At 39.9% G+C, this 16064-nt stretch overlaps 1 protein-coding gene across 1 annotated transcript in view; it reads left to right on the top strand.

The window, feature by feature from the left end:
• Positions 1–14516, top strand: part of SNX31 (sorting nexin 31) — a 67597-nt gene extending 53081 nt beyond the window's left edge. The window contains exons 11-14 of the mRNA XM_059042981.2: positions 1267–1380; positions 4318–4395; positions 9682–9738; positions 12225–14516. Of these exons, the coding sequence (XP_058898964.1) occupies positions 1267–1380; positions 4318–4395; positions 9682–9738; positions 12225–12317 (342 nt within the window). The 3' untranslated portion in view covers positions 12318–14516. The remainder of the gene's footprint in view (positions 1–1266; positions 1381–4317; positions 4396–9681; positions 9739–12224) is intronic.
• Positions 14517–16064: the final 1548 nt, after the last annotated feature.

The raw sequence follows: 16064 nt of genomic DNA, 5'->3' as shown, positions 1-16064 counted from the left end.
TTTGTTTACTGTTGAGTTTTGCGAGTACTTAAATTTATTCTAGATACTAGTCCTTTGTTGGATATGTGGTTTGCAAATATTTTCTTTCACTTTGCAGTTTTTCATTTTCTTAATAGGGCCTTTTGCAGAGCACAAGATTTTAATTTTGATGAAGTCTAATTCATCTGTTTATTTTATTGTGTTTCTGGTGTCAAGTCTAAGAATTCTTTACCAAACCCTAAATCCTGAAGGATTTTTTTCCCGGGGTTTTTTTGTTGTTTTTTTTTTCCTAAAAGTTGTATAGTTATAGGTTATACATTTAAGTCCATGACCCATTTTGAGTTAATCTGCATATAGGGTGTGAAATTTAGAACATGGTTCCCTTTTTTTGCCTATGGAAGTCCAATTGCTCCAGCACCACTTGTTGAAAAGACTATCTTTTCTCAGTTGAACTGCTTTTGTACCTTTGTCAAAAATCAGTTGTGCACATTTGTGTGGGTTTATTTCTGGATTCTCTGCTCTGTTCCACTGATCTTTGTGTCTATCCCTCCACCAATACCACACCATCATTCTCTTCCTTTGTAACAGTTTTAGTGAGATATAATTCATAAACCATGCAATACATGTGCCACCCTCCAGGAGGGCAGCATTTCCTGACAGTCCTACCTAGAGAGCCACAGCGAAGAGGGACATTTTTCCCAAGGGAATTTGAAACTCCAGTACTAGAAGAGAAAGGGGTAGATGCTGTATAGCAAAAACCACAGGGGCTTTCTCCAGGCTTTCAGGATCTGGCCCTACCCTGCTTCTCTAAGCCCCTTTTCTCACCACCTCCCATGCCTCACAGTCTGTGTTTCAGCCACACTCCAGTGTGCCAGGTTCCCTCAGGCCTCAGTGCATTTGCACTTGTTCTTTCTTCTACCAGGAACCACTTGTCACCATCACCTCGCTTCCCCCCCAAAAAACATACAACAAACTTGGATAATTTCTACTTCTGCTTGAATAACACTGCCCCCTCCCCCCGCCCCCAGCCTCCGCCAGCCTTCCTTTACATCCTAGTTTGGATTAGGTGTCCATCCTATTTACTTCCGTAGACCTGTATTCATTTCCCTTATAATATTGATACTTATTATATTACACTATTATGATTTATTTTAATGGCTCCCAAATAGATTGATATTTATAGTTTCTTGAGAATAGGAATAGTCTCACTTGTTTTGATATTTTGCCCAGCACATAATAGCCACTTACATTTCTACTGAATATCAAATAATATCTTTTCCTTTGTAGGGGACTCTGCTGGATACAGATGGACCCCAGCAAACTCTCAACCAGAACTTAGAGTTCAGATTTCAATATAGTGAGGATAGTCACTGGCAGTGGTTTGTTATTTACACCAAACAGGTAAGTTCTTAGGGCAGAGCAGGAAAACCTTCTGTGCTAAAATGCTTTCTTGCACTCTGGGGTGGACAAAGCACATTACCCTAACCCAACTGGAGCAGAGTACTAGAGTATGCTACACATGCTCTTTTGAGCCTGTGATGTCATTTATTTTGTTTGGTTTCATTTTATTTTATTTTACTAGTCACCAAAGCTTTCATGTCAGTTAGAAATGAATTTAGTTACCAAGTAACAGAAGACTCAACTAGCAGTGACTTAGACCATGGGTCAGTAAACTTTTTCTCAAAGAACCAGTTGGTAAATATTTTAGGTTTTGAGGTTCATAAGGCTGCTGTTGCAACTACTCAACTCTATTGTAGCACAAAAGCAGCCACAGACAATACATGAACGAATGGGTGTTTCAATAAAACTTTATTTATAAAAAGAGGTGGGGTGGCTAGATTTGTTTGCCAACCCCTGGCTTAGACAATACAGATATTTGTCATCTCATTTAATAAGAATACTGGAGGCAAATGATTGGCATATCTATAATTCTTTTGGCATTTTCCAAGTGGATAAAAGCTACCCCTTTTATCTGGGAAGCAAAAGCCTTACCCCAGAAGCCCCCCATTAGACTTTCCATTTTGTCTCATTGGCTGGAACTGGGTCACATGAGCACTCCTAGCTGCAAGGGAGTCTGGGAATCAAGCATTTAGCATAGGGGAACTGGATTCATGATCAGTTTAGAATAAGCATCACTGCCTAGAGCTGGGTACTTCCAAAATCAGTGTTCTGTTATGAGGGAAGAAGGAACAATGGCTGTTGGGTAGCAGTAATTAAATTTGAAGTAAATTTGAAATAATTGAAATTAAAAATCCATTAAAAAATCGAATTTTCTAAATGCCAAATCCAATTGAAAATTCTTTTTACCGAGATAAACTATTTCAATTTGGAGTTAAAACTACAAAAGTTCTAAAATGAAACCAAAATATCAAAGTAATCTTTGCATCAACATTATATTCAACTTGAGTCCCTGGTGATCATACTCACTTCTGTGTTCCATGGAGCATTCTGGTCTCAGGCACAAAGCTCCCTTTCAACTTCCTACTGGTACAGTGTTGATCAGGAGATAATAGATATCAACATCCTCTGAAAAACACAAAGTACTAAACCAACATCCTAGGTTAAAGAAATGTCTCCCCAGGTTCACCTTGAATAGAAGACATTCTTAGGGAAATGATAGGATGGTTTGCTGAGGCGAGATCTGCAGTCACGTGGAGAGACACAGAGAGATTTTGGCAGTGAAACCACGCCCTTCCGCTAGAATGTTATGTGCAGTAGTTAAATTTTATTTTGGTCTTTTAATCTAGTCCGAGGCAAATGAGTTTAAGCCACTATAGAGAGGTGCAATAAACATTCTTTTAAAGGATTCCTGGTAAGGTCTTATTTCCTTTGGAGTGTGGGTTTTTTGATATGCACCCAAGGGCTACTTCTGCAAAAGACAGAAATGTGGCTTGTGTGCCTTGCAAATACAAAAGAGGGCTGGGGCCCAAATCGTTCCTTAGCCCTTTAAACGGAAGCTCAGTCCCTTCATATTTAATAAGCCTTACCTGGCTTATAGCAGAATCCCAACCTACATACCTCTGTAACTTTGTATAGGAGTATGGAATCAGTCCCCACCTTGTGAGACACCACTATACACTCTTCCTAGCTGCATCAGCTCAGACTTTGTTGTTTAACTATGTCGTACCCTGGTTTTGCATAGATTACATATATGCACAGATAAACAGGGTTAGTTTTCAGCTAAAACAGGAAGGCAAATTTTGTTTCTGTGTATAAACCCCACATCTGTGACTCTTTTTCTTGTTGGTGTCAGTCCTTTCTCTTCCCTTCCCTCCTTTCTCTCCCCTTGAATAAAATGCAACCCATCATGCTCTACAGTCCTGCAAAACTTTGGAATCCTCCCTCTCTGTAGCCCAGTCGCCCTCTAATTCTGCTTTCTATGTCCTGTCCTCCAAGGGTTTTGTATATTGGCTACCACCCCTAGCTGAGTTTTTTCTCCCTCTCCCCGCTCCTCCTCTCCCTCATTTCCCCAGTCCCCAGCCACCCTGTTCAGTGACCATCCTTGAGCACAAATTTATACTAAAGTGCTATAGTCTCAAGCTTTGAGCTTCGGTTGTCTCAAACCTCAGTCGGGCTGAATAAGAAAAGAACAAGCCAAGAGTTGAGAGAAGATAAAAGAGGGCAAAAAAAGGATTTGTGGGAAAGGAGCAAATGGGAAAATCACAGGGAATCTTAGCCCCGGCTTCTGTGCAGCAAGAAGGATGACATGTGTGTCTTGGCACTAACAGTGATGAGCCAGCGATAAAAGCTCCAGGTGATGTTGGCGGCAACGGACAATCTTGACAGTGAACGATTAAGAATACCAGAAAATTTAAAATTAAGGAAAACAACTAATTTTGTCTTTAGTTCAGTAAAAGCCATAAGGTACTCATACATTCTTTCAAACAGGTTAGTATGCATGCCTAATAATAGGTCCCTCAGTCATTATGCATACAGTTAAATATAAAATTGACCATCATCCGTTGATTTGATTGCAATTATGAGCAGTTTTTATTATTTGTTGCTCATAAGACATGAGCTGTTTACAAAGTAATGGGGAAAAAAATGGGATGTAAGGGGGGAGTTTTGAAAGGGAAAAAGATTAATAATGAGATCCTGGTCATTTTTAATCTACCTTTTAAAAAAATCACTGCGAATATATCCATGTAATTGAGAAAATTTATGGTTATTTGCTAATTATATCTTATGCAAATTAATGAAAGTTAAAGAAGAACTCTAAATGCTTAAAAGCATACTGCTGTAGGGCAGAGCACAAAATCTGCTTTGCTGTATGAAGAGGGAAGGAAGAGAATGAGGGTCTCTTCAATTGAGAGAGTTCTTTATTTCTGGGTCTCTTAGGCTTTTTTGCTGAGTAGCTGCTTGAAAAAGATGATCTCAGAAAAGATGGTAAAGCAAGCTGCAGAGAATCCAGAAATGGTAAGTGCTCTTATCTGTGTATATGTTTCACTTTATTTCCACCATCAGCTGACACTAAACTACACTGATGAATTCCCTGGGCCAGCAAGTCTGGTCCTCAAGGGAAGAGCCCAACTGCCCAGAAGTGAGCTTCTCTGCCTTCTGGGAGCTCAGTCTTCAGAATGCAAGCCATTTTTTCCAAGGAGAAGTCGTCCTTGGATTGCTGAGAACTCTCTAATCCTCTACTCTGTATCCTTGTATTTCTGCCTTCCCCCAAACGGAAGACTCCAGATTTACCACAAAAGCAACATCATAAAGACAGGATCTTAAGAGGTCTTTAACACAGCAGCGATGAGCTTACATAAGCTCTGCAGTTTTATCTCTAGAAAGAACCCACAGCCTCTTAATACTTCCACTGTGCCAAATTAAAATGCCTTTAGCAGTTTGGAGAAGCCATTGAGTAAAAGAAGCTCTCAAGGCTATAATTTTTCCTCAGTGTAAAATTTACTTTTTCTAGTCTTCATCTCTTCAATAAAGGCCTAATTACTCACTAAAAGTGTTGGTGCTATAAAGAGAGTTCCTGAGATTTTAAACTTTCTACTTGCCTTGTCACCATCATTAAAAAGCTTGTCCCAAATAAGATAGTACAGTTTGGTTCTAAATTTAAAATGATTACAAATACTAATGCTTGGTTGACATTTATAAACATAATTCTCTTGCAGAATAGTACACTGGTGTTTAAAAATACAACAGAAAATATTTGAAAACTTCCCCTAATGTTTTCATTTAATTTTAGTGTTTTATTAAAGGGTGAATAATACCGTTAGTTTAACATTGATCTTTACTTGACTTAGCAGCTTTTTTCTAAGAAAAAACTTGCATTTTATACTTATTTCTCTTTCTTCTAGAACTGAAAATATTTTCCCAGGGAAGATAAAATTCACTGCCCCTTGGTGTTCGAACACTTCAAAATGTGCTAGAAAGTAGCAAATCAAAGCAATGAAAGAATCAAGGATGCTTTTTTTTTAAAATTAAGAACGTGTCTTTTTTTTTTTTTTCTTTTTTTGGCTGTGTTGGGTCTTTGTTGCTGCACATGGGCTTTCTCTAGTTGCAGCTAGTGGGGGCTACTCTTCATTGTGGTGCGCGGGCTTCTCATTGTGGTGGCTTTTCTTGTTGCAGAACACAGGCTGTAGACACATGAGCTTCAGTAGTTGCAGCACACTGGCTCAGTAGTTGCGGCACACAGGCCCTAGAGTGCACAGGCTTCAGTAGTTGTGGTGCGCAGTCTCAGTAGGTGTGGCTTGTGGGCTCTAGAGTACAGGCTCAGTAATTGTGGCACACAGGCTTAGTTGCTCCATGGTGTGTGCGATCTTCCTGGACCAGGGATTGAACCTGTGTCCCCTGCATTGGCAGGTGGATTCTTAACCACTGTGCCATGAGGGAAGTCCCAAGGATGCTCTTTTTCAAAGAGTAATAAAATCTAACCTCCTAGGCAGGATGGACCCTCTTAGGCTCCAATTTACATATTTACATATATATATGATAAATATGTATAAACAAATGTATCATGTCATTATACATATGTGTGTGTATATATATATATGTAGGGAGAGAGAGAGACAAATACAGAGAGACAGAGAGAGAAAAGTAATTAAAGTAGCCCCATTAAAAGGGAAAGGTACTCTCAAATGTGGTTCAGTAAAGTGTAAGCTATTTGATGCAGGAAATACTTGTACAGTGAATAGCAAAAGAGTTTGCTCTATAATAGGAGAAGGTAGTAGTCTATTTAAAGTTTTAAAGAAAAACAAGCACGCTACCACATTCCTTAGATTTGCACGCAAATTAAAATCTATAGTTATCCCAGTGGCTGACAGCAAAATCGGCATGGTAGTCAATAAAACTTGTACTGCTTTATCCAAATACTCAAGTTTTATTTCCATGAATTCTTTATTTCTTCCCTTATTTTGGTTCTTAGAAAGAAAAGTTAAGACCCTTCCTCTTGAAAATTGGATGTTGTAGGAATAGTACACATTTTACTCTGGAATTTCATCTACAAACCCCTGGGTAGAATGGGACCCTGGAAGGGAAAGAGAACAGACAGATCAGCTGTTTGAACTTCGACTAAGTTCTAGACCTCCTCACAAAGCACAATTGATGAGAACAAGTCATTTTATAGAGCTTAAAGTAGCCATATAAATGTTTGACTGTGACATTCACTCATTTTCTAGGTAAACACATAACATCTGAACTGACACCTATTGCTTATAGAAGGCTTGTATGGACTAAGATACAGAGGTCTCTAATATGCAAGGCAGAATAAATTCTAAGATTTTGATAATTGTGAAGAATCTGGGGAGGGAAAGAGAAATTAAGAAAACTGTAACCAAATGAGCCCCAGAAATAAAGCAGATGGTCCCTAGGGAGATTAAATAGTACTGTTTTATCCTGGTGAGAAGGAAGGAGTGAAAGAAAAAATTTAGTGCTAACAAAGTTAATTAGCTTAGTTAGCTTTAAGCAATGCTTTCAAAGGTAAGACTTGAATCATTTATGAAGAGATCATTAAAATTTGAAGTCAAACAAATGCACTAAAGAAAAATGTAAACACGCAACAAAAAACACGTTAAATTCTTCAGACAGTATTCACTGAAAACCAGAAAGGGAAAAAGAAGTGTAACATTTTTCTTAGAGCTATGCTCCTACACAGAAACCTAAATTTTTTTTAAAATATTTGCTACTTGTAACTAGAACAGAGTTAAAGGATTATTTTATTTGAAAATAAAGTCTATTAGTTAGGAGTAGATTTGGCTTCCTGTAACAAAAAACAAAAGACAAAATAAGTGTCTTGGACAAAATTAAAGTTTGTTTCTCTCTCATCTAAAAGAAGCCAAGAAGTAGGCAGTCTGGGGCTGGGATGGTGACTCCATGATGTCACCAGAGACCTTTCTGCTCTACCATCTTCAGTGGGTCTGAATCTCTAAATTGGTTTTCCAAAAAATGGCAAAGAACAGGTAGCATTCTGATTCCAGCTTGCCTCATACCTCCCATCCCCTCCCCAACTACCATTGCCGTAAATATTTCTCTCTCCACTCCTCTTTCATTTGGGGCAAGATCAGACTATGTAAAAGGCCACTCGGTTCAGAGATGGGTGCTTTGAAGTGTGCTTCTGCTATGTGATGAGAAGGGAAAACACCAAGGGCAGTGCCTGATGTCCCAAGAATGGTAGCCTTTGCATCGCTGGTCCAGTTCAGAAAACAGAAAATGTACTGACATTACAGTCATCACAAGAATGGTCTGAGCACAGCAGGAGGACAAAGTTTTAGAGAGCTGGGGGAAGTTACTGTGCAGGAATGAAGGTTATATTATTAACAGAAATTCTGTTGATGAGAGAGAGTGCAGGAATACTGCATTAGGAAAAAAGGATTACCTTTTCCCCCCAACTTGATTACCCCAGTATATAAAATATATAAAGCCTATTGAAATAAGTCAAGGAAACTGATTATATCAGAAATTGCTTAACATTTGTAGTGGGTTCTATTTTATTTCATTTCTACATGGGGAGGGGGAAGGGAAGGAGACTAGGAGAGAGAAAAATTTGGGGAGGTTTCTCCCAACTTCTGTATTTCGTCGCACAAGACTACTTACAAACTATAATGTAATATCGTAAAATAATAATAATGAAACACATAAGATATCAGAACATTAATTTCCTATTTGCCAACACCTAATAATGATTTTTTTCAACTATTGAGATAGGCTTCAACTATATAACTATCTCTGTTGAGAATATTAACCTAAAGGAAGTCCTACATATCACCTTCAAAGCAATGTATTTTATGGCAAAATTAAGTTAAAAGATAATGCTCTTTTGCAGTGTCATGTTATTGATCCCACTTATTTTTAATGTCCTACTCTATAGTCTCATGAATAATAAGCAATAATAAACAACTTAGGGGCTTCCCTGGTGGCGCAGTGGTTGAGAGTCCGCCTGCCAATGCAGGGGACACAGGTTCGTGCCCCGGTCCGGGAGGATCCCACGTGCCGCGGAGCGGCTGGGTCCGTGAGCCATGGCCACTGAGCCTGCGCGTCCGGAGCCTGTGCTCCGCAATGGGAGAGGCCAGAAGAGTGAGAGGCCCGCGTACCACAAAAAAAATAAAAAATAAAAAAATAACTTAGTTAATTCACCCCCTCATTCTATCATTTACCCATGCCTATATTTACCATACAGTGGCTAGAAACTGAGAATCCAGTGTTAAGAAGTTTATTTGTTGAAGGAGAAAGGCAATTAGTACAGAAACATTCAGGATTATAGAATGATAAGTTGAGATACGCACATAATGCATAGTTGTTTAATAGCAGTTCTTTTCTTTTTCTATAAGGAGAGTCTAAGAGCACTTTCCCTAAACCCTGGCTAGGAGACTGACCTTTGTGTGCTGTGACCTTGCCCTCTGACCTCCAGCCTCTGACCGGTGTCACCCAGGGGGAAACCCAGTGAGGTTGGAGAGTGGGAGAAAATGCAGACTGGGGTATTTATTTCTCCAACTCTGTCCCAGCTGGGTCTCTGGGGTTGGCCCGGCCCTCTGTTGAGGGCCGCAGCTCCTGTAGGTGACCTCTCCTCCCTGCTGCTACGGCCACTCTGGTTCCAGTACCAGCTGCTGCCCTCGCCCCTTCAGGCCTAGAAGCAGTAAGGATTACTCCCACCCTCCCTAGCCCCTCACTGATAGCCTCTGAGGGCTCCCACACCCCGTCACGGATTCACTTGAATCCTCCCCACACCTCCATTAGGCAGTTTCTTTTAGAAACTCCCCTCAGTTACTCCAGGAGTGGGCCATCTGTTTTCTGCTGGGTCCCTGACCGTTATATTAAGTTTACCTTATGTGCATGAGATATATTCAAGTATTTTAAACTTTGGTTTGATTCTTCCCTTGATTAATGATGCCTTTTGATTAATCAAAGCCCCATCTGGCTTTGGTTCAGCATATGGATTGGAGCTCCGTGGATTATTTCTGGATTTAGGAGTTCATTTCGTGTGAAGTCCTTTTAAAAGCTGTGTTAAATCACAAAATCCACAGGCAGCCACCAATGTTAAACATGAAGCTTCACTTCACTTTTGGGGACTCAATTTCTGTAACGCTGAGATACTTGCAAACGAAGGGGGCCTGTGCAGATGATGAGCAGGTGTCCTGCTGACTGGCAGCCTTTGGGACCATTAAGAGGATTATTGTGGAAGGAGAAATGTGCTGGTTAAATAGATTATTTGTGTGCTCACTTCTCCGGCTGTGCTGACTGACATTTCACTAATCTGTTTAGCAGATTGAAGTTCCAGAACAAGGCAAAAGTAAAAAACACCACAGTCAACAAAGCCAGGTCTGTGAGTAAAATTATGTAATGGATATATTATAATTCTGATAAATCTGCCCGTTTTTCCCCTTTAAGTAACCAGTCATTCTACTTTTAAGGTTAAGCCAGAATTGTCTTTCACAGAAGCTCCTCCATATAGGCTGGTCCAATTGGACAACCATCATAGAAATAGTGTTTTTTTACCATGGCATCCAGTTGGGAGAGGAGAAATACTTTCCTGAATTTATATATAGAAAACTTCCAAGAAGCATACAAAATTCTTTAGTAATTTTCTTCTACACTCCATACATTTTTTTAAAAAATCCTCTTTCTAGTTTGTATATTTTAGTTTCATCGACTTTCTGCCGTGAACTCTGTATAAAAGAACTTTTAAGTTTATAAACTACTTTTTCAAGCATTTAGGTCTACTGTGCAGATAAGAATAACAATAAATATCATAATAGAAAGCATTAATAGACACTCATTGCCAGGCACTGTTCGAAGCACTTTTCTGTGGATTAATGCATTTATCCTTACCATGATCCTGCAAATCAGTTGAGGAAATTGGGGCACAGAGAGTTAGGTGGCTTGCTCCAGGTTGTACAGTTATCAATGGTAGGAGGAAGCAGGCAGTCTGATTCCAGAGCCGCGCCCTTAACCTAACTCTTCCTTTCAAGGTTCAAATCCTAGTGTGGGTGAACAAAATAAAGGTAGCCTCTAAGTAGCATTTGAATGGGAGATTTATTATTGGTTCAGCTCCTGTCACAGAGTCTGCTGTGTATATAAAGATAGTATATAAGTACAGTATTTATAAATATATAAGGTCCTTCCTTGAGTGAATGAGCTCAGAGAAAAGTTTCAAAAACAGAGTAAGTGCAGAGCTGTCTCTCCTACATAATAACAGCATTTCTGGCTGCTTACATCAGAGACAGGAGGTGAGAACTCCACCAATTACTGGCTGTGTGTCTTCAGGCAGCTCAAAAGACTAAATGTGTATAAGGACTCTTGGGGTGCTTACTGAAATGCAAATTCCTGGGCCTCAACCCCAAAGATGGATTCAGTAAATCAGCATTTGTAGCAAGAACTCCAGTGGGAAACACTGCACCACGCTTCAGCTTCTTTATCTGTAATCCATTTCGGCAGCAGAGTGATGGCATAGAGCCGTGGTTCTCAACCTTGGCTGCATATTGTTATCACCTGGAGAGCTCGAAAACCTAATGATGGCTGGGCCGCACCCGCAAAGATTCTGATTTACCTGATCTGAGGGGCCTGGCAGCAGAATTTTTTAAAGCTCCCCACGTGGTCTAAAGTACGGCCAGGATTGGAACTATTATCCTAAAACAGTGGTTCTCAGAGTGGAGTCCCTAGACCCTCCACTTGGGAACTTACTAGAAATTCAAATTCTCAGACCCCCAACTTACTGGATCAGAAACTCTGGGGTTGGGGGCCAGAAATCAGTATTTAGCAAGCCCTCCAGTTGAGTCTGATGCATGTTTGAGTTTGAGAGCCGCTGTCCTAGAACAACAGACAACACAATAGTCAGCATGGGTGAGCAGCAATGCTGAAGCAGGCAAACCTCCCTCATGCTCTGAGCAGGGCCAGCATGTCGGAAGGGGGCCTGGCGTCCAATTATATTGAATTCCAACTTATTTTAGCCAACGTTTATAGAGAGCTTATCCTGAGCTAGGCACTGTTATAATTACTTTACACATATAACTCATTTAATCTTCACAGCAACCCAAGTATTGTTATTATCCTTGGTTTGTAGCCAAGGTAACTGAAAACACAGAAAGGTTAAGTAACTTGCCCAAGGTCACACAGCTGGTAAATGACGGAGTTAGTATCTGTACCCAAGCAGTCTTTATTTGTTATTTAACAAATAAAGTTTATTTGTTCCTTTAACCACTCTGCCATGGGGCCTCTCTATCAAGACAAATCTCTCAGAGAAAAAAAAATTTTAGCTGCTCTGCCTGGTGAGCTGCCACACATTTATTTCACCAGGGCCAAAGCCCACTCTCCATGGCCCTGTCTTAGAGATTTTATAAACACTGAAAGCTAACTGTTCACTTACTGAAGGTTTGCAGCAATCATAACTTCTTAAAATATTTTAAAATAACTATAATGCTTTTTAAAACTTTGTGTGGGATGTGCACTAAAGGTTTTGGGTGAAGTTAACAATTGAAAGTCACGTGTCTTTAAGAGAGGGGAAAAAGACAAGAGAGGCAGAGTTCAAGTGTTACCTGGAGAGATCCCAGTGCCTGGAAAGGTGCTCTGGACATGCGTACCTCTCCATACCGGTAGGAAGCACTCCCAGCACTAACAGATGTATACCTACCTCGGAAACAAAGCTTCTACACGATAAAACCATTTAAGACAACCAGTGCTTAACAGATACAACCTTTTAGTTGCCTTTTTTATATTATTTTAAACTTTGGCTTTTTAACTATTATTGTTGTTATGGAAATTATTTCCTCTCCTATATATTTCTAACCTCTCCGTTTACTTCGTAACAGAAAGACTATTCTAGTTTTCTGCCAAGAAAAAGCAAGATTAAGACAGCTGGAGTTGACTGTGGTTTGGGGACCATAAAGGAAGAAGGTCTTTGAAGAGAAAGTCTAACTCTTTTAAATGTTCTCAAAGGCTGTCTTGACCATGAGAGAGCTTGGGGGTTGAAAGTAGGCTTCCTACCACCAGTGGAAGAAATGTGACTCCTTCCCATTTTTTTCACATTAAGATGGACCATATTCATCAAGACTACTTCAGAACTCTGCTCATCTCTAGATTAAAAGGAAATGCAAAACGAAGTTATATAGTTTGTTTTCAGTGACTTATATATGACAAATGGCAAATCTGAACCAATTAGTACAAAGCTCATTGGGTTTTTTTCCCTCCTAAAATAGATATTTACCTGGCTTCATGAAACCTTTTATATGTTCTGATATTGCATGAATGAAAGGCTTAATATAAAACACTAAAAATGCATTTTGGGTTAAGATCTGAGGACATGACTCATCAGCTGTAGCTCTAAGAAATGGAATCATTGAAAAAGAAATCTGGACTTCACTAATTCATCACCAGAGCAAGGAGTTGATGAAATACCGATTTGTTTCCTTATATAATTCTGAGCCTACCGATATGGATGTACTCAAAGTAACAGGCTGCCCAGTTCTCTGTTTCTCCACTGTTGTAGTTGTATTCTGTTCTTAGAATACTGAAATCAGTTCAATAGTCATGACACTATTTTGAATATTTTTATTTTGGAAACCAATGGGGCCCTGCACTTGATATCAGATACCTTAGCTTTAAAGCTATGTATACTTTTTCTCTAGACTTTTTCTTATTCAGTTTCAGTTCATCATTAATTAATAGAATTATAGAATAGAATTATATATAGAACTAAGATTGCAGTAAGGGAGAGGGACAGAGGAATCAATGTAATTAGGTAAAGTGTGATATTATAATGTTCTTTTCTAACTGGGCTGTGTAATTATATAATAAATATGAAATATATTCCAGTGAACATAGAATTTATTGATGAAGATTCTGTGAATCATTTTTTGAAGTGTAGAATCTATTAAAGCCCTATAATATTTATAAAGCAATGTCTCTAGCCATAACTTCTAGTGCCGTAAAGTTTTATATTTATATTTTAGGCTGTAGTGGGACATTTTTGCAAGGGGGAATCATAAACATCCCAGCTCACCCGTGGTGGGTGCATTAATGGGCTAGGATGCATTTTCAGATTAAAATAGAAGCTTATCCTCTATTTTGCCAGTTTAGGAATAGTCAAAGTCTACTTCTACTTAATGGCAAATGCCTACACCGTATAAGGATCTATTGAAGACCCTAGGAATGCAAAGAGAATTTGTATTTGGGGTGTGAAGATGCATATATTAGATGGAACCATATGTAACTGCTGTTTTGTAGGTCAAAAATAGTTGAATGTTACCCATTTCATATGTTGCAACTTGATACATAATTGCGAGTAATCCAAGACAGCATGGAGTAGGTGTCCAATGTGTAGTGTGGACCTGTGTGTCACAGGAAGTTGGTGGGTGGGGTGAGTCAGGAAGGCCTGAGGGGAAGAGGAAAGTTGAAGAAAGAGTAGAGACAAGTAGAGGCAGAGATGAGGGCACACACGTAAAAGGAAAGCATAGACACTGATGGGAGAGTGAATACGGTGTTTAGGTAAGGATAAGCAACTGTGCTGTAGCAAAGTTTGAGATTAAGGGAGTGATTAGGAGATAAGAGGAAAGAGAGATCAGTATATATGCGTACACGACTGCAGCATCCCTATAATATAATAGAGCGATTTATCCCCATTTGAAGATGGCAAAAATTGAAACATTGAATTTAATAGATTTTTTCCAAGACATGGAGATGATCATGAATATCATAATAATACAAGTGAAGAAAAATACAAGTGGTGAAGTACATTCCACAGTATACAACATGAAGAATAAAGGAACTGAGACAGCAGAAAATAAAATTCCTCAGCAGCTATGCAAGAGAAGAAGGGGCTGTAAGCCCCTTTGGGGGTTACTGGGCCTATCTTTCTCTAGACGGCATTGGGAGTTTGAATCACTTGTGGATCGAAGCACTTCATCGTTGAGTAAAAAGCCTAAGCTCCCCCTGTCAGAGTGTCCTGCCCTGCTGCAGGTGACGAGAGAAGATGGAGAGTGAGACCCCGTCTCTGCTGGGGGTGATGCCTTCACTCTTCAGGTGGTGTTGCTGGGTCAGGACCTTCCCAACAGCACAACCATCCAGCAAGGGAGAAGACATCATGCAGGGCATGGGTTATAAAGGTAGGCAACTGTTGAATTCCTTCAAGTAACTCATAAGGGGTGTGATGTGGCTTTGCAAATTAACGTATGGTTTAATCTATAGGTTCACTCCTCACGGTCCCCACTCAGCCAGATTTTCTCCTGCTACATCTACATTCACCAACATCACTTCTCTCCATGCGTAGACATATGCATTTGTTTCTACTGAGGTTTAAACTCCTAAAATAACTGTCATAAGCACTCTGCCCGTGGGCAAACACACTTGGGTTTCAAAATTTCACAAAAATAATTATGAGAAAAAAAAGGACAGAGCTGATTAAACTGTAGTTAGGCCCGGAGGTCCGAGCCTCTGCGTCCCACAGAGGGAAGCACGTGCGGGCTTTGTTTGAAGACCTGATGTGCTTGCCAAAGCCGCCAGGATGTGGTGAGCTTACGGCTTGCACACGTCCCCATGTGGACAATCGGGAAGCAAATTTTATGTGAAATATGTAAACTAGAAATTACCTTACGTTCCCCCTCAGAGCGATTTTAAGAAGAGCTAAGGCATCTTAATTTGCAGAAAACCAAATAGGTTACAAGCCTCAGTGGGAAAATAATGGCCAAAATGACCCTAAAATACAGAATGAAAGAAAACTCCACATGGAGGCAGCTACTTCTCCAGGTGCTTTCTGGCCATCCCCCCTGCAGTGTGTGGGCAATGGTGCACAGGCAGGCTCAAGGAGGGGCCCATGTGGACTCAGGGAGGAGATGGAGTAGAAAGCGATTCTCTCCTTCATGAGGAAGCTCTCAATCCTGCCATCGGTGATCCCAGAAAAAAATGTCCAGAAAAAGTTAGGTACATTTTGCTGGCTCATAACACCCCCAAAAAAGATGTGCTGAGTTAACTTAGAAAAAGTATGGCAAACTAATAATCCCTTAGAAGATGGCTTTTCAGTCTTCTAATTGTACTTTCCCCCCACTTTATTGAGCTATAATTGTACTTATAAGTTGCTTTATAATAGCTATTTGTTAGTGTTCTTAATAAGCAAATCATTTGTATAACAATTTTCCAAATAAGAAAAATTAGATAAGAGCTATAGAAAAAATACGTAGTGGGTTTGGGTCTTTGGTGTAGCCCCAGCCTATGTACATTTTGTAGGGTAGTCTTTAGCGAACCATATGGACTTTGCCTGTATAATATTTTAGAAGAGGTTAGACATTCAGTTGATTTAAAGGCACTGACCCTAGTGGTTTTGCACTGCTCTTGCACCAAATGTGGTTTCTCTCCTGGAAATGTGGGAACACAGAGTTGGCTGTACTTCCTAATGGGTTTTCCAACTGTCCACATGAGCACATATTTGATGGGGTCTGTGGTACAGCAGTTGCCTGGGGTGGAAGCGTTCGGAGCAGCAGACTGAAAAGTCTGAGTTGGCTTTGCTGTGCACATGCATGCTCTTATTCTCACTAGAAACTGGTCCCTGTGGAATTTCTGAGGAGCTCCAATCCTTTGGAATGGGGTCTAGTGAGCAGAGGAAGAGATGATGTAAATCTACTACTTTGGGGTCCCAATCAAGGGAAGGTCAGAACAAA

Source organism: Kogia breviceps, chromosome 17 (assembly GCF_026419965.1).
Source record: "Kogia breviceps isolate mKogBre1 chromosome 17, mKogBre1 haplotype 1, whole genome shotgun sequence".
Classification (NCBI taxonomy): domain Eukaryota; kingdom Metazoa; phylum Chordata; class Mammalia; order Artiodactyla; family Physeteridae; genus Kogia; species Kogia breviceps.
The sequence above is the reverse complement of the archived record's forward strand: the minus strand, read 5'-3'. Positions and strand labels throughout refer to the sequence as shown.